The sequence below is a fragment of the Acanthochromis polyacanthus genome, chromosome 3 (genome assembly GCF_021347895.1).
Source record: "Acanthochromis polyacanthus isolate Apoly-LR-REF ecotype Palm Island chromosome 3, KAUST_Apoly_ChrSc, whole genome shotgun sequence".
NCBI lineage: Eukaryota > Metazoa > Chordata > Actinopteri > Pomacentridae > Acanthochromis > Acanthochromis polyacanthus.
Genome location: NC_067115.1, coordinates 32,753,072 through 32,773,702, shown reverse-complemented (window position 1 = coordinate 32,773,702; position 20,631 = coordinate 32,753,072). Strand labels below are relative to the sequence as shown.

Sequence of the window (20,631 nt, the reverse complement as noted above, 5' to 3'; positions counted from 1 at the left end):
ATTATTTTTTTGTTGCACAATACTATCCACGTTAAGGTGGTTGATGCAAAGTACATTTACTCATGTACTACACTGAGGTACTTGTACTTCTACCTCACAATGCTTCAGAGGTAACTACTGTATGTCCATGTAATATCTATACCTACTCTTCAGATGAATAATTCACAATATAATCAACAAATAAATGATGGATTGTTATAAGAGAAAGATCCACAAGCTACCCAGCAAGTTAAAGGTATTACAATTAACTCAAAGTTCACCAGCAACTTAAATTGACATGCATATCAATGCATCAATAATTGAAATCCAGGAATACATTAGCAATTACTGTGAAATGGACCACTTTTGGTAATTTAAGTTTTGTTAGATGCACAGACTTTTCACTCTTTTTGAGGTATTGTGACTTAAGTAAATGATCTTATGTCTTTTACCACTGTACAGATGTCAAACAATAGCATAAAATAATGGCAGAAACTAGCAGCAAAATAACAGTGATTGTATCTGCAGCTTCAGTGAAAACATGAGAAAAATAACAAAACACTGATGGTACAAATGAAGTTTTTAATGAGAACAGCCAACAACCTCAGAGGGAGCTCTCAGCTGCTCCAAATGAACATCAATATTTTACAAGTTCTACTGAAACTCAAAGGACTCTATGTACGATTCCAGTTACATTTAATGCTGTGATACATGTTTGTCCAAAAAGCATTAAGAGCACTTTCACAATGATATTTTACACCGAGTCCAAACTGGTAGCACCAGGAAGAAGAATAAATAATGGCAAGACAGACAGACAGCACGCGTGATTCACATGAGTCCAGGGGATAATGAAATGTTTTTTAGCTTCCAAATGAAAGTTCAAGTAGGAAACAACAGCTACTCTGAAAACAGAACAATTAGTAGAACAGCAAGGAACATGTTTTATTTCTACAGATGTTGAAAGACGTCTGGGCGAAGGTTTAGTGTTTTCAGAACGCATCAAATGAACTATAAAACGTAATGTACTGCAGCTGTTTGTGACGGTTAACAAGTTCCTGACAGCTGACTGGATGGACCTCAAGTTACAAATTATTCAAAAACATACCAAACTGTACATGTTGAAGTCTAATGCTACTGTACACAACACTGAGGCCTTGAGTTCAATCTTCATCATGACCATCATTTATCTACCACCGGTTATCATGGATACAATGCCATTTTCGGGGACAGATCATGTAAACTGCGATCAACCATTTTTAGCTCAGTAACAGAGCATTAAAGTATAATTCTGAGGATTTTCTGTATGTTGTTATTGTGAGTTGAAGCAGCACTGTTGCGCTGGGCAACAAGTTCTTTCATCACCACGAACACACACTGTAGCTGTGTTAACTCAGCTTCTGTCCCAAGTACTCACAAGGGCACCAAAAGTAGGCTGATATGATGGTAAAAAAATAGTCCCAAACAAATTTCCAAATGTCGTTGGCCAGGTGCAGTGATCAGCTGATAAAACTACACATTTGTGAGTCTCTGATCTTTAGAAGGAACAGATGGACTGAGCTGAGAGCAGCAGACAGAGCTGGGAAGTCATAAAAGTATTGAGATGAAGTGTGACACATTGTTGGTTTAGATCTGTATGAGATTTGACATTAAGAAAAATGCAGAAAGCTACCAGAGGGATCCTTTCAATAAAAGTCTAATAGTCCTGCTTTTGTCCTGTAGAGGCTGTAGTGAAAGTTATGAATAAATAATATCCTGATAATGAATCTCTTCTAAAAAATCCACGTTGTTCTGAGGGTGGCGCTATAGGAACAGGTCATTAGAGTCTAAAGAGTTCATCCCCACCGCAGAGATAACTTTTTAACCCCAACAGGCACATAAGGATTTCAACAAATCAGGAGCTTCATGCTTAATATTATATTTATTAAGGTTCTTTACATATAGTGTTTTCAGATATGTATGATTTTTTTCTGTAGACAGTAATGCAAAATTAAGCTTTATAGCCTATATGGCTCCATAGCTGTAGAAAAGTTGGCCTGTTGAGGTTACCACCTTGCTGTACAAAAAACAAAGACGGATGGAATGATGGATGAATTGTAACAACTTTGGTGATCCTCTGACTTTTTACTTTTCTTGTGCCACCAACAGCTCAAAATACCTGCAAAACTAATGGCAAATATTAGCATGCTAACACGCTAAACTAAGATGGTGAAGATGGAAAGCAATATAACTGCTAATTTAATAAAGCATTGTCATTGCACACATGTTAGCATGCTGACATTAGCATTTAGTTCCAAGTTTTCCCAAAGTACAGCTTCACAGACCTTCTAGCATTACTGCACTCTTAATAGGCATGTTTATGATTGTGACTAAATTACTTAAATATTGAACAAGTACCACTGTGTTAAATTTCTGCTGCTGGTTAATGCAATTAACTCCAGATGGAGACACTTATGGAGAAAACAAAGGGACCCAGAATTGAACCCTGTGGGATGTCACATTTGCTAGGGGTTAGTTGAGGGTTGCAAGCTCTGATTTAATGCTCTGCATATTTTCTGTTACAGACATCTGAAGATTGAATGACTTCCATTCCAGTCTCCTTTATAAAACAACAATCTTAAAACCCAGGTGACCCTAAACCTGCCAGTGTGCTGCATGTAAGTACTGTGGGAAATATACACTTAAATCAATAACAAACTATTTTAGATCTTGTTTTGTATAAATGTGTCACCTTTATGCCCTAATTTGGTTAGAGTGGAGACGCCGATCAGTAGCAGTGAAAATCTCAATTGTTTGTAATTCAGTCAGATTTTGCCACAGGATCTGAACGCAGCAGGTATGCAGAGGCAGCTTTCAGGTTGAAACTGAACATCTTTCTTCAGTTTCTTAAACAGAAGATCAGTCTGATGTTCGCTAGTGAAGGGAGGAAGATGGGGCTGTGTCCGACTGGTGGGCAGTCAGGCTGGAGGGCTGCTGAGCGGCGCTTGGGCCCGACCCACCGGGGTTACCACCAAGGGTCATAGGAGCAGGAGGGCGAGGGTTGAGGCGAGGTGGTAGGGGGTTAGAGGGGCGGATGAGAGGCGGAGGCTGCTGCAGAGTGGGGCGGGGCTGCAAGAAGCGGGCCTGCTGCTGGAGGGGTGGGGGCTGGCGGTGCAGGGAGGGGGTGGCTGGGAGGGACGGCCGCAGGAGGGGAGGTGGCTGGTGGAGGGAGGAGGACGAGGAGGAGGCGTTGGACGTCACAGGAGTCTGAGCAGAAGAAGAAGAGGAGGCAGCCGGAGATGCTCCTGAAGAGGTCACCTGACTCTGCAGAGAGGAGAGGGCAGGACACTGAATTATTTATACAAGTCAACCTGGAGGTCAGCTACTGAATCACTCACGAGACAGCAGAGAAGGGTAAAAAAACATGCTGCAACCAAAGAAGGCTCAAGGCCAATGAGATGTGTTATTCAGGGCTCCAGAGTGCACACATTAAAGCATTTTTTGAGAGTGTACAAATAAAATTTCAACTGGCTGCAGTGTGCGAGGTCACAATGATTATTACTGATGTCACTCTAACCGACACAGGCAGCTACTGTGTCTACCACAGTGGAGGAAAGTAGTACTTTTATAACTTTGGTGTACTGTGGTATTTACATGTAAAAATCACTCGTCTTTATATTGGACAAATATGACATTAGAGTGCCCTAGTTTACTCTTTTGGTCACACACCTGTCTGAGCACCACAGCTACCAAAGCAGCAGCTGCTGCAACCTGCAATGTGAGATGTTTAGGGAACATTGGGAAATTGTAGTGTCTATCGATTAACAGATGTTTAACAAGTAATGTGTTTTGCCTGTGATGAGGTGTGACGAAATCAGAAAATTGGTTGCAGTGGTGCTACCAGCGAAAATGTTAGTCTAGAGTCCTGGTATTGCTTGAAGATGTTTCACCTCTCAGTCAATAGGCTTCTTAGGTGTGAGTTATGCTTGGATGAGAGATAAAACATCTTCAAGCATCTGCTACCATGTCTAGCTGCCCCTGAATCAACCCTTCTTGGATAACCATGACGCATGCGTTTAGAATGTACTGGAGCCAAAAAGAAAAGTTGAAGACAGTCATCTGTAATATGATGGGAAGGAAAAACGAAGCAGGTTGACTAAATGTTGAAAGTTGTGCATTATCTCTCTGCAGACAGGTTTTTAGAGATGAATAAGCAATGACTTCCTGGAAGGAGGGAAATCAGTCTAAGAATGTGATGCAGAAATTTGAGCACACAGGTGTAGTATGTGCTTGGCAACATGCACTCGACACATAAATCAGGGGAAACAGTCTGTTGAAATGTAATCATGTATTGTTAGACGTGTCACCTCCTCATCCTCTTCGTCAGTGCTCTTTCCTGATGGAGTGGTCGAGCTGTTCTTCCCCTCTTCTCCAGAGGTGGCGCTGTCTCCATTGGGAGCTCGAGTTCCCTGTTCCGCCTCCCACTCCTGCAGCACCTCCTCCAGGTTGAACCGCCGCCGATAGTTCACAAAGAAATTTTTCACCTGGCCCACCGTCTTGTTCCCAATGACATCTGCGATGGCCTGGAAGTCTTTTCCATACTTCCTGACACCTGGAGAGTGTTGAAGATGGATTATGATGATGTAATCAAATGTCCAGTTGAACAAAGTTTTTTAAAAAAGAAAAAGAAAACTTGGTAAGACACTCAGTCTCCTTTAGCTCTGTTTTTGTTTCCTGAGGGACATATCTGACTCTGTTGCTAATTAATGCTCCACTACGTTTACCAGCTCACCTCTAACTGTGTCTGTCTGCTGTTTGGAGCTGAGCAGGTAGGGCACAGTGGCTTTTTAGGGCTGCCTGCCTGCTGTGGCCAAAAACATAGAGTGCGAAGAGTGAATCAAAACGGTAAACTTGCAGCTGGACAGATAATTAATGAGCTAAAACCCACTATTCAGCTCAGTGCAGATTCAGCTCTTATGTCTGTCATTTCATACAATGTTAAAAAAAATGTCACAAAATGGGAAATAAGTCATGTAACATTTCAGATGTTCTGTATGGGGTCAGCTGGATTTCACCTTTAAACCTGTGACCAGAGGGCTGTACTGCGAAGCAAGTTCAACATAGCTGGGCTTTCTTTGTGGAAGTCGGCTCGACAAAAACTAAAACCTCAGTCAGAGTTAACAAATATGAAGGTGGTTTTCAACTTTACTTATCAACTCAGACTGTCTGTTTTAAAGTCTGTGCGTGTTCACATAAAAGTGGGCAATAAACATGTCATTTTATGCTTCTTCTGCACAAAATAAAATGACTGACGTGTGCAGCTGCTTAAGTCAGCAGGTTATTTTAATGGAAAACAATGAGGACTATAAAATGTATGACAGTAAAAAGCTGCTATTAGAAATGATGCAAGACAGGAAAGCTGGTAGAAGACTATTAAATGAGCATTATATATTTATTTTTCCGATCAATGCAACTGATTATTGATAACAGACAGCTGCACATTAGAGCTGTTAAACTTCATGTATATAAACATGATATTGTGGATTTAGGTCTGACACTGTCCCATAATGCTAGCCTAGCCACGCTAGACAACCCACGGCAACGAATTTAATTCTCTGCCAGGGTGGGTCTAGTTACCCTCCATAAGGCTCGAGGCTGGATTCTCCTAAAACTGGCCGGACGAATCACCATGAAGTGTAGAGTCAGAAGGCGGGCGTAACGAAGTGACGACAGAGGCGTGACGATTCTGACAGAAACAACCAGCGCACAATAAACAGTTATCTTTCGACTCGGCTTTGGCCACAGCCCTTAAAGATTTGAAGCTAAAATTCAACTTGAAAGATAAACAAAGGACGGCACAGAAGTGTTTCATTGAGAAGAAAGACGTATTTGGACTTATGCCGACGGGATATGGCAAATCCTTAATATACCAGTTGGCTCCGCTGGTTGGGAAGCTAATGGGACTTAGCCACAATCCGCCGGTGCTCTCGGAACTACGTCAGCCTATTCGTTGCGTTGATTGGTTGTATACCTACCCAATTGCTGCAGAGGGATTTGATAGACAACCTTTTAGCCCGCCTCCCTCTCTGTCGAGCTTCCCTAGACCCTTGTGCCGTCAGAAACATGGGTGTAGCATGGCTAGGCTACCATAATGCAGGAAATCACTGTAATTTTTGAACAAATCAAAGTGAAACTATTGTTACTGATTGAATATGCTCTCTCATAATACAAATGAACTAATCAATATTCTAATGTGTTCTATCAGCTGCAGTACCAGCTTGTAAACAGAATTGACAGCAAATCAGGACCAAACTTAAAATGTATTTATACGATTTCTGCATCACCAACTGAATACAAGCAGGGTCCCATGCATACAGTGTACAGCATTGTAACTATGCAGCTTCATTCAGTGGTTTTAGTAACATGCAGCTCAACAGGTTTGGAGATAAAACATTTACCCTCAGCTGAAAATCTATATCGCTTATAAATGATCATCAAGAAATCCTTTGTTTAAAAGGAGATTCTTCTTATTGCTGATTTAAATCTGAAACTCTGAACAAAACCTGCTCCTGACCAGCTTAGCTCTGATCTAGCACGAGTTGCATTTGTGATACTGAAAACTCTGACTTTTAGCTCGACATATCTTGCTAACCACTAATCTTGCTTCGTAGTCCAGCCCTCTGGTCACCTGCTGTTAATATGAACAGTGGTGAAGCTCACCTTGAACAGCCAGGAGCTGCTCGTCTGTGGTCCAGCGGGCGTTCACCTTCTGGTTACACTACAAGATTAAAGATCAGAGTTATGGTGACTGACAGGTAGAAACTGTACTTAGATATCAAAGTTACATCTGGTCTCCAAACAAGGAATCCTGACATACATTGTTGTCATTGCAGGAAACATATTATTCTAAATCATTTCAATTGGAGAGTTTTACACATATTGATCCTAATATTCATGCTTTGTTGTGTTTGTACCTCAGGCAGCCGGAAGTCTTCGATCCCTGTCTCCAGCATGTGTTTTAGTCCACTGTTCATCTGTTTGGCATTTTGAACCTGGAGAACAGACCAGAAACATTGAGGTTAGATTCACCAGAAAACTCAATTTAACCCTTTACTGCTTCCCTCCTTCAATGGCTAACGGTTGAGTGCTTTATCAATGACTGAACACCAGAAAAGCGGTTTCATAGTGTACTGAAACAACCACCAGGTGGCAGTGGAGTCCAGGCAGAGCAGTAATATGTAGCAATGATAAGATACAACCTGATAAAGCTTTCCTTACGTTTGTCCCAATGACAAATCTGATGCTTTGGGGCTTTAGTCAATGTACAAACACTGATATCTGTTGGCTTTCCAAAACTAATATATGGATTTCAAGGCTGGTACTGAACCACTACAACAACTCACTAGTTGCAAGATTTATATCACTTCACATGAGTGCAATAGAAGTCCAAGAATCAACAATACTCTTGTTCATAAGTGCTGCATTACATGTCATGTTTAGCTGAAGCTTTAAAAGGACACTAACTCAGTGAAATGTCTTCTGAAGACTCTGACTTCTACTATTCATCTGATGCAAGCTATGAATCAATTTACTGAAACAAATTTTATCTCAGTGAAAAAATGGAAGATGGAAGTTTCAGTCTTATCTACATATCTCTGGTAATGTGGACAGGCATCAGGCAAGATGGCTCTGGAAGAAAACTGGGGTCTTGGGCTCAAACATGTTTTGCCTGTAAAGCTGGCCAGTGCCAAGAGGAAGACGTTTACTATTTAAGATTGTGGTTTATGTTTCCTGTGAAGCTCTCTGACTGTTTGGTGAGTTACAGATACAGCAGCTGTCTTTACCTTTATGCTAACATGCTAATGCATGAAATATTCTAAAAGCAGCATGATAATGTTAGCATGCTAACAGCTAATGTTAGCATTTCCAGGTGATTTATGTTTGTCTTCAGTTTTAAATATTGCAGGCACTGAACAACTGCCGTAAAGACTCTCCACATGGATCTTCCAATGACCCCTTGTTTTAAATCAAGAACTTACTTGTGCAGAGGTGACCTGCACTCGTTGATTTTTGACCATGAAACACTTGAATCATTGCACTTAAAAGCAAACCCATAATATTGTTTTTATTAATTATCTGTAGTTGATTGTAATGTCAGCCCTCTGATGGAGAAAAAGTGAAAATAATTTAAAAATCAGATCACTCTTGGGCACATAAAGAAACACTTAGTATCATTAGAAAGGGTAAGTCCCTGTTTTGTTTTTTAGCTTATATTTATATAGTCTGCAGCAAACTAGCATAAATAAAAGTCTGCTGAATTCAGTCCCTTAGCAGTTCTTGTTTGCATTGTACTCATAGATGTACAGACAAATATCACTGGATTGTTGTGATACGGGGCGGCATGGCTCAGTGGGTAGAGTGGCTGTCTTGTAACTGGAAGGTTGCGGTTCGATCCTCAGCCCGTTGTGCTCATGTCTAGGTGTCCCTGAGCAAGACATCTAACCCCTAATTGCTCCTGATGGGTCGTGGTTAGCGCCTTGCATGGCAGCTTCCACCATCAGTGTGTGAATGGGTAAATGTGACATATCATGTAAAGCGCTATATAAATACAACCATTTACCATTTTACGGGGCTGCACAGTGGAGTAGTGGTTAGCACTTTCTCCTAGAAGATCCCTGGTTCATGTCCCTGCTTTCCAGGGATCTTTCTGCATGGAGTTTGCATTTTCTCCCTGTGCATGCGTGGGTTTTCTCCAGGTTCTCCGACTTCCTCCCACAGCCCTAAAATATGCTGAGGATAACTGATGATTCTAGACAGTCCTTAGGTATCATTGTTTGTCTTTATATGTAGCCCTGTGACAGACTGGTGACTTGTCCAAGGTGTCTCCTGCCTTCATCCAAAGTCAGCTAGGAACAGCCTGTCCTCAAACAAAAAACGACCACATAGGTCGTCCGTACACGCCCGTATTACGACCGAGTGTTACGTTTTGACGTTAAGTGGCCTCTAGCGGATGAGTAAATATCGACACTCCGGTGTCGCAGGTGAAACGTCACCATGAACAAACTTATCTAACACTAACCCTAACCCTAACCCTAACCCTAAACCCGTGTTGCAAAAGTGAGGAAAAAGCAGTTTCGCCAGGGAAAAGCCGTTTCGGGAATTAAATCCCGTAATGTGTTCCTTTTCCCCATAGGAGCGCTAACGTAAATACGCTCTCATGGGTCGTATTCCGGTGCATGTTACATACGACCTGTGTGGTCGTATGAGTTGGAGGACTTGTTGGCTGGGAACCCTAATGAGGATCAAGCGGTGTATAGAGAATGGATGGATGTTGTGATACTGAAGACAAACAAAAAAATATGACTGACAGACAAGTCGAAAGTAATGAGTGTCTTTTTCTGATGTTGATGTGTTTAATTTCATAAACATCAACAACAACACAATATTACCAGAAACTGTAAGTCAGTTTACTTCTAAAAACTGTGTGTTGTGTCCCATTGAGTCTCAGAGGTGAAATTTCAGACTATGAAACTGTTGTACATTTACAATATTTCACTGAAATGAAGAGAAAAGGTGTGTTTTTTCATATATTTTTTAAATAAACTGCAAAGTGCACTCTTTGAGAGCACACAAAAGCTAGAAAAGTGATCAAATTTCAATACTGTGGTTTGGTAGAGCTGACTTTTAGATTGATGGTTGAGTTACCGTTGTGATAACTTTTAGAAATGATGAACTAAAGCAGACAAGTAAAAATACAAACATTTGTTCTCCCTCAGGAGCAGCACATGGCGCAGTAGCGCCTCCTACCTGTCTCTTCAGGGACACCAGCTCCATGTCCAGCTGACGGAGGAGGGTGTTGGCCGCGGAGGCGCTGCAGGACACCGCCACCACGTCCTCCTGGGTCAGGTACATGCCTTTGGGGGGGCGGCAGCGGGAGCGTTGATGGTGTCGGTGCATCAGGGTCTGGTGCTCCCTTCGACCCAAAGCCACCTTAGAGCCCGGTACCACCGGCTCGGCCTGATTCTGAACGAGAGAGGATACAGAGAAGATGAACTGATAATTCAAACACTGTGTTTATGGAGCCCTGAAATGGACTGAGGTTAACAGGCAAGTTAAAATTTAAGTGACTGCATTAATAAAGAATGTTGAATATTATTTATTATGTTGTATATCAAAATGATCGACCTCCATCACTGCAGAACAGCTTTAAGTTGTTAACCCATTTCTTGTTCCATATTCCTTTTTGTTTAATTCTGAAATGTTCATTATCTTTCTGTTTTGGGTAACCTCCCCTCTTTTCTTTTTTTTTACCTTTGGCAGTTCACTACTTACCTTTGTACCATTTCAAGCTAGCTAATATTACCAAGAATTGTTTCTTATCTTGTTCATGAATTCATAAATATGAGTGAGTTATTGCCATAGCAACAGCAGCTGATATGTGTTTCTGTTACCTCTTTCTTGGTTTCCTTGTTGGGATCATAGTCACTGTCGTTAGCTTCAATGGGATTGGCATCCTCCATCTCCTCGTCACTACAGCAAAAACAAGAAGCCAAAGTTCTGTGTTCAAGAGCTGTCACACACCAGCAGGTATAACATCTGAATACAAAACTCACTCCTTACAAGTTCTCCGTTGTCCTTGAAACAGAAATAATCTGTTTTGTATATCAACCCAAACTGACAAATCAAGTAATGCTAAAAAAAAATCATCTTTAACAAAAAGGCTCAAACTTTCTCTGTTCTCTGTTTTTACATTTTGTCACAAAGAAAATATCCTGACAACAAAACACATCTGACTCTGGGAAACTGCCCACGTGTTCCAAAAACATAGGATTTAATTTGAGTTTTTATTTGATTGTGATTATGTTCTGAAAGACACTGAACAGATAATTAGGAAAGAGAGCTGTGTAAGACAGGGTTCTCTTTAGAAAACATGCAAATACAACAGTATCTATCATAAGATCTTTATCAGGGAAATTAAACTGATTACACAATTTAGTCAGTTACTTTTTACAGGCAACATTTAGGAGAGCTTTAGCACCATCAGCTGTTCAAACCCACAAATTACCAGCTGCTTGATTAAAAGAACTTCAGCTTGTACACTGATTCAGATCAAGAAGCTGCTCTCTTCTTCCTTGACATTGTTCTGTTTGTGGTATTTTGCAGAGGTCCAGAAGTCTGTCTTACAAACTGATACGTTGGTGAGTCTGACAGGTTACAGAGATAAAACATCACCATCTAACTTAGCAAGATGGCAGTTTTGAATGTTGCAAATTTAGTCAGACCCCCGAGAATCCACACTCATCAGGATATTATGCAAAAGTAAATTTTCCTTCAACTTGTTGCCTCGTCATCCACACACAAATGCCATTTTAGGTGCCTCAAACCCAGACTTTCTTTAGTCCTTTAATTGCAGATTGTTAAAAATTGTGTTGCTGTGTGTCCATGAAAGGTTATTGCTTTGTCCAAAGAACACACAACTGAAACAACAACAGCAGCAATGGTGAACTGTTTACTTAGAGTAAACAGTTTTTTCTGCATTTGGTTAGCCCTGCCAATTAGAAGTTTACAACTCAAGGCCAGTTCATGGTTTCTGCACGACCAATGCAAACTTTAAAACCAGACAGTGAACATGCATCTACTACAACAGGTCAGCTGCAGATGGTCCTATTACACCTCATGTAGAACACAATTAATCACACAGGCTCCTATTGATACATCTGAAAGGCTGTGACAGCATTTAGCACTGTTAATGTTGTTATTCCTGAGGTGCGTTGAGCACAGCTGGTGAACAAAACACAGGATTTCTGGAGATTATAAAACTTCTGTTAAAGCTCCTTCAAAGTCCTGCAGTAACTACTCTGAATACACCTCTTTTAATGATGAATTTTAAAGGTGCAAATGATGGAGAATCTCCTTGTATAGTTTCTCCTCACAAGTGTTTCTTTTAAGCTCACTGTGCTGCTCAGAATGTTTAAACATTTGTGGTAGTTTATGTGTTCCTGCATGGAAGTATGGAGGAAAGATTTTTTTAAACACACTGGAGGAGAGTAAATATGTCTCTACTAATGTGGTGACAGTCCTAACCTTAATTAAGCATGACACAAATGTTTTAGTTCATGAACAAGTCATGTAATATATATATATTTAGGGCTCCATGTCACTACTATCGACTTTATCAAAACACAGTTATTTTATTGTAATTTGTAGTAAGAAAGAGAGAAAAAAAAGTCTTGTCTCAGAATTCACTTATTTGTTAAACTTCCCTGTTTTTAAGTGATGTTTGTTGTATTTAGTGTTTTGGGTCTGACTATTTACTTGCATTGAGTTATGAATAAACCTAAACTCTAAATGCAAATCATTTTTGAAAACTTGACATTCTGAAAGTCAGACTTTGACAGTGGGACTCAGTCGACCGAACGTGATTTGTGGCAGGAGCTGTGCTGATCACTGAGCTGTACCTGTCGTCCTGGTTACTCCTGTTAGCCAGTTTACGAGCCTGTCGGTCCATCAGACTTGTTCTGGAGCGCGTCTTCTTCCATGAGTAGTAGTACTTCACCAGACTGGAGATGGATTTGTCCGGTAACTGAATGAAACACAGTAAAAATTCAAATTTACTGCCAACACAGATTAAGCCATTTGCAGTCCTCTGCATGAGACTTTCTATTCAAAGTAAGTTGTCAAATGATCTTGTGGATCATCAGGGATTTATCTGTCAGACAGTGGACTCTTAACTGTGTGCAGTGGTGGAAGAAAAAGTCAGGTCACTAAACATAAGCATCACATTAAAAAAATCTCCATTGTATTGAAATTTTATTATGAATGTTTAATCTGAAAATTATTTACTTGGTAGAGCCGTAACTTAAATGCAGGGAGAATTAAATGCAGTTCAGTACTCGGGCAACGCTGCTTTCCAACAATGTCACCTCTGATGTAATTATTATGTCACATATACACTTCCCTCCAAAAGTATTGGAACAGTGATTCCTTTATTTTTGCTGTAGACTGAAAACATTTGGGTTTGACATCAGACGATACATTTGAGACAAGATACCAACATTTCAGCTTTTATTTATAAATATTTACATCTGGATCTGATGCACAAATTAGAAGACAGCACCTTTAGTTTGAAAACACGCGAGCAAAAGTATTCTAACATGGCTGACAGGTGTGTTTTGTTGTCCTGGTTTGTCCTATTACATTGATTATTCAAACAATAAATAGCACTCAATGACTATGTTCAGTGTCAGATTTGAGTTTTGCCTCTTCAGACTGCATCTATAGTTAGAGGTGGAACCAACATGAAAACCAGAGAGCTGCCTATGGGGGGGGGGGGGGGGGAAACAAGCAGGTGTGAAGCTGAGAGAAGATCCATTGCACAAAGAAGAAAAAAAATCACTGGTGTACTAAGCAACAGACATCGAACAGGTAAACCAAGGAAAACATTGTGAGAGTTGTAAAGAAAGACACCAAAACAACTGTTAGTGACATCAGCAACAACCTACAGAAGGTAGGAGTGAAGGAATCACAATCAAAGATTTCATGAACGAAAATACTGAGGCTACACCAGGAGATGCAAACCACTCATTAGCAAGAAGAAGAAGAAGAAGAAAAAGCACAGAGATGAGCCTCAGAAATTCTGGCACAAAATTTAATGGACTGATGAGACAAAGATGGAAAGGCTAAAGTTTCGAGAAAGAAATGATCTGCTCATGATCCCCAACATACAAGCTCATCTGTGAAACACAGTGGAGGTAACGTCATGGCCTGGGCTTGCATGGCTTCTTCTGGGACGGGCTCAGTGACCTTTACTGACGATGGCAGCAGCAAAATGAACCCAGAAGTCTATAGAAACATTCTGTCTGCCAATTTAAAGAAACATGCAACCAAACTGAGCGAGTGATCAAGATAATGGCTCAGGACACACTGCCAAAACAACAAAGGAGATCATCAGCGGAAAGAAGTGGAAGGTTTTAGGCTGGCCAAGTCAGTCTCCAGACTTCAACCCTATAGAGCTGCATTTGAACTGCTAAAGACGAGACTGGAGGGAGTAGCCCCCCAAAACAAACAATAACTGATAGAGGCATCACAAAAGAAGCATACAAAGGTTTGCTGATGTCACAGGGTCACAGGCTTGATTCAGTTATTGCAAGCAAAAATGTGTAACTAAATATTAAGTCGTCTATCTGTTCCAATACTTTTGTTCACTTAAAAATTTGGTGTTCTGCTACAAATAATGCTGTCTTCTAAGTTGTGTTTCAGATCCAGATGTAAATACCTGGAACTAAAAGGTGAAATGTTGGTGTCTTGTCTCATATTCATCGTTTGACACTGCCATCTTTGACAGTGATGTCGTTGTGCCAGTGTTTACCATCTGCTGGATGCGGTGGAAGCTCTTGCCATGGAAGCTGAAGGCCTGTTCAAACAGCACCTTGTCCTCCACCGTCCACTCATCCGGGAACGGCGTGAAGTTCGGCAGGTCAGCCAGAGACTTCTCGATGTTGTGTTTGTGCCAGAAGAGCATTCCAAGAGCCTGTCACACACACACACACACACACACACACACACACACACACACACACACACACACACACACACACACACACACACACACATATAGCCAGTCTTAACACCATGCAGGAGCTCCAGACTATGTCTATATTAAACTGTGTAAATTTCAAAACATTGTTTTTGTCCATGTCAGAGTTTCCAGTGAAACATGCGAACAACATGAAAACAATTAAATGTCTTTTCAGTTAGTAAACAAGTAAAACTACATTACAGACAGCATTTGGTGAGTGATTAGACTGATGACATAATTATTTTATTGTCTAGATCAGGAGTGTCAAACATACGGCCCACAGGCCAAAACCGGACCACCAGAGGGTCCACTCCAGCCTGCAGGATGACTTTGCAAAGCGTAAACATTACAGAGACGACATTAACTGCAAGTTTTCAAATAAAAGTAACTCTATTTTAATTTAAATTTGTCCACTGCACTGCCACAACTTTTATCTATTCTTATGTAAAAATTTTATACATTTACATGGCAGGGGGATAAATAAAACTTCTTCCTTAATAGTTCCCACTATATTTTTTAGGTGAGTCAGTTCAGGTGGGCAGATTACTACACAGATGTGGAAATCAATGTAAATCTAAAAACATTTCTAGATGTTGACAAGTTGTTTTGGTCATAAAATAAAACACTATATTGTTCACTTCCAGATACCTGTTTCTAAATATTTTGTGCCTCTGTAGATGAACTGTGATCTGTACGTTTTAATGCATAAATGAAAAACTGAGACATAATATTGTTGAAATTGCACTTATATTAAGAAACTTCAGGTTGTTCATCATATTTTGTAAAAAGATAGTTCAGTAAGTGTGAACATTTTCAGAATGTACCTTTTTTTGCACAAAAGCAAAGGGAAATATTTAGAGTTGTGGTTCTTTATAGGTTATGCTCTGACTTTAGTGGTCCTGCCCACTTGAGATCAAATTGGGCTGCATGTGGCCCCTGAACTAAAATGAGTTTCACACCTCTGGTCTAGATGTTGTCTGACAAGTCAGCTTGAGACCCTCTGCACACCTACACTGGTATTATTTAAAATGTTGCTTTTTCTGTGTGTTTTGACTTTTCACCTACTGAGAAACACAGTTTTAGATCACTCAGAACAGAGCTTTCAGTAAACTTGTTCATTGCTGAAGATTTCCAGAAACTCTGTTAGTGATGTTGATGTGCAGAGCAAGAAATTGGAGTTTTGGTTTGTGTTATCAGTGTTATTTCTTTTTCTTACGTGAGGCGATTTTGTGGAATGGTGTATGTGGCCAAAATAGCAAGAATTATTGAGGAATAAAGGCAGCAAATCAGCCAGCACTTATGATTCCATTGTCTGATAACTAAATGAGTACAAAATGTGAACTTGGTATGAAGCCATAAACCAGATGTTGTTCTCCAGCTGACAAAATCCTCATTTAAAGATAAATAAGGATGTTCTCCATTAAAACAACCTGCTGACTTAAGCAGCTGCACACGATCATTTTATTTTGTGCGGAAGAAGCATCAAATGATGCATTAAATGTCCACTTTTATGCACACAGAGTTTGAAGTGGAAAGTTGAAAACCACCTTCGTCATACCTGTTAACTCTGACTGAGGCTTTAGTTTTTATCGAGCCAAATTACACAAAGAGAACTTGGCTATGTTGAACTTGCTTCATAGTACAACCCTCAGCTCTGCTGTGTTTCAATATACTGTCATATAAAATGATGAATCGCAGCAGAAGTTATAGCCGACAGACATTCCATCTTAATTTTACTGTCATAAAGCTCACATCATTGTTTCGGTGAAGCTCAATATATCTCATATTTTATGGAAGCAAAAACTAATGTGTACAACTAAACACTTGATAGTGACACCAACTAGAGTAGCAGCATGTCCAGCAGAGTAAAACAAATAAATGCATACATTAACATTTTAGCTGTTTGAATTACATTTCCTTCCAGCTGTTTCTACATACTCATTAAAAAGAAAAAAGTTTTTACGCTCGGCTGAGGTGGAAAGATGGCGTTGTGTAAATGGAAAACAGATCTGATGTGTGCAAAGCAGCAAGGAAACTGTCAACTTCACAATATTACATGAAAAATTGTTATTTGTACAAGGGGTCCTCAGTTTACGACATCATCGACCTACGGTGTTTCGTTGTTACATTGGAACTGGTTATGTGGAACTAGTTGGAGAGCGGAGTGGATGAATACGTCTTAATGCAGCGCTGTTAGACGGCTTTGTTTACATTTGTCGGTTGTACGTCACCTTGAATTGTGCAACATTAGCTAACTTTTTGCCCTTCATTATGGCTCCCAAGCGTAAGTCAGACTCTTCTGATGGCAGTGCTTCAAAGAAAAGGAAAACCATCTCCACTGAGGTGAAATTAGATCTAATAAAACACTTAAGTTCTAAAAACAGCAAAATATTCTGTTATCTTCTTGTAAAGTGACTCGTACATGCATGAAAGTCATTGGTATTCATCATATCCGAACGCACAAACGACTTTGTTTACATTTTGGCCGGAGTTCCAACTTACGGCGAAAACTGACTTGCGTTGATCCGTAAGAATGGAACTCTGATGTAAGTCGAGGACCCTCATATATCTTTCTCAGTATTTAGTGGTTTAATGACACCACAGCTGGAGAAACAGTACCAGCTCCTAATACTTGGATACCAGTAGTGGATGGAAACTTAGCTACTGAGGGACTCACCTGCTCCACGTTGTATCCATGTTTCTCTTTGGCGATAGCGATGTATTCGTCCACTGTGGAGAGATGCACACTCTGTCAGTTTGGTATGATCTGAGGACCCGATAGAAGACTACAGCTGTGTCGAAACAGCCGCAGAAGACAGACTGAATCGTCTCAGTCAGACAGTCAAGTTAACTTACATTTGGAGTCCACGATGGTGTGATACGGAGACCAAACCAGCATCCCTCCACTGTCTTTATCTGTGTACTTGGTGGAACCTGAGTGTATACACAGAAAAACAACATTGATAATTCAATATAATTACAGGGTAGTGGGCCATGAAAGACCTGTTTCTCTGCTAACAGAGTTTTTTTTTTATTGTTTTAATATTATTACTTTGATTATTGAACTTAACAGCTTTAATGATAACTAAATATATAACAGATAACTGATTGAAGCATAGCCCATCCTTGCCTTAGACTGTAGGGCTGGAAATGTTTTGACGGTGTCTAATGATCCTTCACTTGTTTTACATCTTTAACAATTGGGGCCAAAAGTAGGCTTACAGTTGTTTCACTATTTGTTTCACGTTTTAGATCTAATTTATCCTAACCATAATTCCTAACCAATATTCCATATCCATTATTCACATTTGGGAAATGTTCTTAAGCTCATTCTTCCAATTTTTATTTAAATTTTTATGTTTATTTTTTATTTTTTATAGGGATTGTGAGCAATGGCAAACAAATTAAATCAAGAGCAAAGAAAGTGAAAACTGAAGCAGAATTGGAAGCGTGAAAATGCTGAGTAGATGCGCACATCATGGCAAGGAGCCGATAACACTCCTCCACCTTCACGCCAGGCAATTTATCGCATAAGAAACACATTTGAAAGCCCAGGGTGGGTGGTTAAGTTAACTACTTTTGGCCAACCTGTATATTCATAGGAACAATAGTGTTGCTCACTTGTTGAATATGGGAGAAACTTGAATTTTCAGGATAAAATCTGAGTATCTTATAGAAATAAACAAGCAGAGCTGAATCGCAAGTAATTCATTTTGGACTGAGATGACATGAATTTGAACCGCAGTAATTTATTTCACAGGAGCAAAGGCAGTAGGATGTCCTGCTCAACGCAGCTGGCAATTATGATTTATTAAAAAGACAGAAGTATAGTAAGAGACCCCTAAAAATGCCAAACATCAAAGAAACACTAGACAGGTTCATATTCCTCAGTATTGTTATCAAATTATCTTTTTAAATATTGCACTCAGAGCAGCTGGTTTATTCACACCGATATTTTATTTACCCTCCCGATATTTGATACAAGAATAATACTTTAAAATAACTTTTTAAATAGGCAACATTCATGTTCACCGTCAGTTAAGAGTTATCTCAATCTATCCATGAACTGTTTTGTCTATAAATTGTCATAAAGTTGGGGGAATGAACCCATGACATCTTGTTCAGTCCAACCAACGGTCCAAAACACTGTTCATTTGCAACAGCTACAAAATTTGAATAGATTCATTCAATCAAATGTTTGGCATTTAATGTTCTTCTGATGTAATAATGGATTAATTAAACATTTCTGCTATAGAGGAAATATTGTAGCCTCACTTATCTGAGTGTAATGCGACATTTCAGAGACAAAACAGTTCGTGGATAGAAGGAAAAGGAATATTAAAAGTTATTTTAGAGTACTGTTATTGTTTCACATCATGAAAGATCAGAGTAAATATATTAATAAATCATGCATTAATATCTCAAGTTATGAGTGAGGTAGCCTCGGTTCGTGTTGGAGGTTTTCTCCTTGGATTATTACACAGTAGTACTGGTTTGAGCCCCAGAAAACAGCTGAGTTAAAGAGTCCCCTCCAGCTGCAGTTTGAATCCACTGACATGAAGCAGACATGAGCCGAGGCTACCACCGTCCGTCACTCTGGTACAAACCAGCAAAACCAGTAAAACCTCACCGGGCTCAAACTCCGGGATGTTGGCCTGATAATCGGCTCCAACGCGCATCCCCACATCTGGAAAACACAAACACCAAATAACGGATTGATTAGTATTTTTTTAAAGTCCCGTTTTGAACGCGGCAGCGATAAGAGGCTGTTCGAGGCTACCCTCACCGTGCTCGTCGTCGCTGCCGCTCTCGTCAGAAAAATGTCCGTTAGAAGCGTTGGACGGACTCTTGGTGCCGTTTGAGCGACCTTTGCCCAAATACTCCGAGCCTTTGTCCATCATCCCCGGCATCTCGGCGCTCTGAATCCCGGTTTTCAGCCGCTGGGTCGAACATAAAATGTCAGCAGGAGCTGGACGGTTTTTCTGCTGCGGTTCTCCGACTCACCGCAGCTCCGTCCGCGTCGCTGCAGCGCCCCGCTCCCCGCTCCCACCGTGTTTCACGATCACTCCACGCTGTAGCACGTCGGCGATAATAGCAGCACAGTCTCCGCTGAGTTCTCTACGGTTTTTTATTTTAATATTTCCCCCGAGGCAGATGTTCGCCGTATTACAGCTGCGCCCGAGAAGGGTCTAGCCGTCGTAGCGGAAGGCTTTTTACGCACCGTGGGGCGGCAGTGCGACTCCTGCTGCTGCGGACCCTGTGGCAGCGCAGCAGATCCTTCCGCCAACACAAACTGACAAACTAAAACACGAAATAAATAGAAAACAGCAACAAACATGGAGTTTAACGACAACAAAACCAGATAATAAAAGAAATTAAACCAAAACTGAAGATGAAATGTCTGGAAATTGCAAATATTACAGATAAATTAAATGAAAAAGATCATTTTTTCAGATAAATATAAATTAGAGATATTCCTCTTTTTAAATGTGATCACAAAATGATATTATATGTACCACTACTGACTGAATATTGACGGCAATTCAGGCTGTTATTTTGTTTTTGTTGTTATTTTTCTCCTTGTTTATCTGTGACTCTTCTGCACTAACTCAGTAAAACCAGCAGAGGGAGACACCACACAACAATCTGACATCTGGCTGCAGAACAATTTGGCTCTGGATTCCTGCTGCTTTTCTGTCCATAGAAAGTCTTGTTTTACAGTTCAGGAATTGTTGAATGTTCTTACAGATTTTCTAACTCCTCTCATTTTCCTATTAGTTAATGTAGTTTTATTCATAATTCACCTTCACTTCTATGACTGTTTAAATACATGCCAGCAAAACAGCATAGCTATATATATATATATTATACATTATATAGATTAAGGGTCTGTAATTCTTAAATCCATAAAACATGGTTAAAATTGGAAAGTATAAACTCTGCCGGGACCTCAGACTTTAGGTGTTCCAAAGTTAATATCCTCTCAGTCTACAAAATTGGACCAATTGCACGTTTGTTAGAAATGTGTGTTAGAATCAACTGTTCCAGGTCCTCCATCTTCCTGATCAAATCTAGTTTAAACACATAAAATGGAGGGT

General features: G+C 40.1%; 1 protein-coding gene across 1 annotated transcript; it reads right to left on the bottom strand.

The window, feature by feature from the left end:
- Nucleotides 1-541: 541 nt before the first annotated feature.
- Nucleotides 542-19,756, bottom strand: rcor3 (REST corepressor 3). The gene is made up of 12 exons (XM_022209913.2): nucleotides 19,320-19,756; nucleotides 19,164-19,220; nucleotides 17,390-17,467; nucleotides 17,211-17,263; nucleotides 14,324-14,485; nucleotides 12,414-12,538; nucleotides 10,407-10,485; nucleotides 9,763-9,978; nucleotides 6,930-7,007; nucleotides 6,676-6,733; nucleotides 4,323-4,567; nucleotides 542-3,279 (listed from the first exon to the last, which is right to left on the bottom strand). The coding sequence occupies exons 1-12, from the start codon at nucleotides 19,441-19,443 to the stop codon at nucleotides 2,890-2,892; spliced, it is 1,665 nt and encodes a 554-aa protein (XP_022065605.2). The 5' UTR covers nucleotides 19,444-19,756; the 3' UTR covers nucleotides 542-2,889.
- Between the last annotated feature and the right edge of the window lie 875 nt (nucleotides 19,757-20,631).

Coding starts and splice junctions, on each gene's coding strand:
- rcor3 (XM_022209913.2), bottom strand. CDS start 19,443: ATGCCGGGGATGATGGACAAAGGCTCGGAGTATTTGGGCAAAGGTCGC. Junction 19,221..19,319: donor CGGCAGCGACGACGAGCACG/GTGAGGGTAGCC, acceptor TGTGTTTTCCAG/ATGTGGGGATGCGCGTTGGA. Junction 14,486..17,210: donor ATGGATACAACGTGGAGCAG/GTGAGTCCCTCA, acceptor TGTGTGTGACAG/GCTCTTGGAATGCTCTTCTG.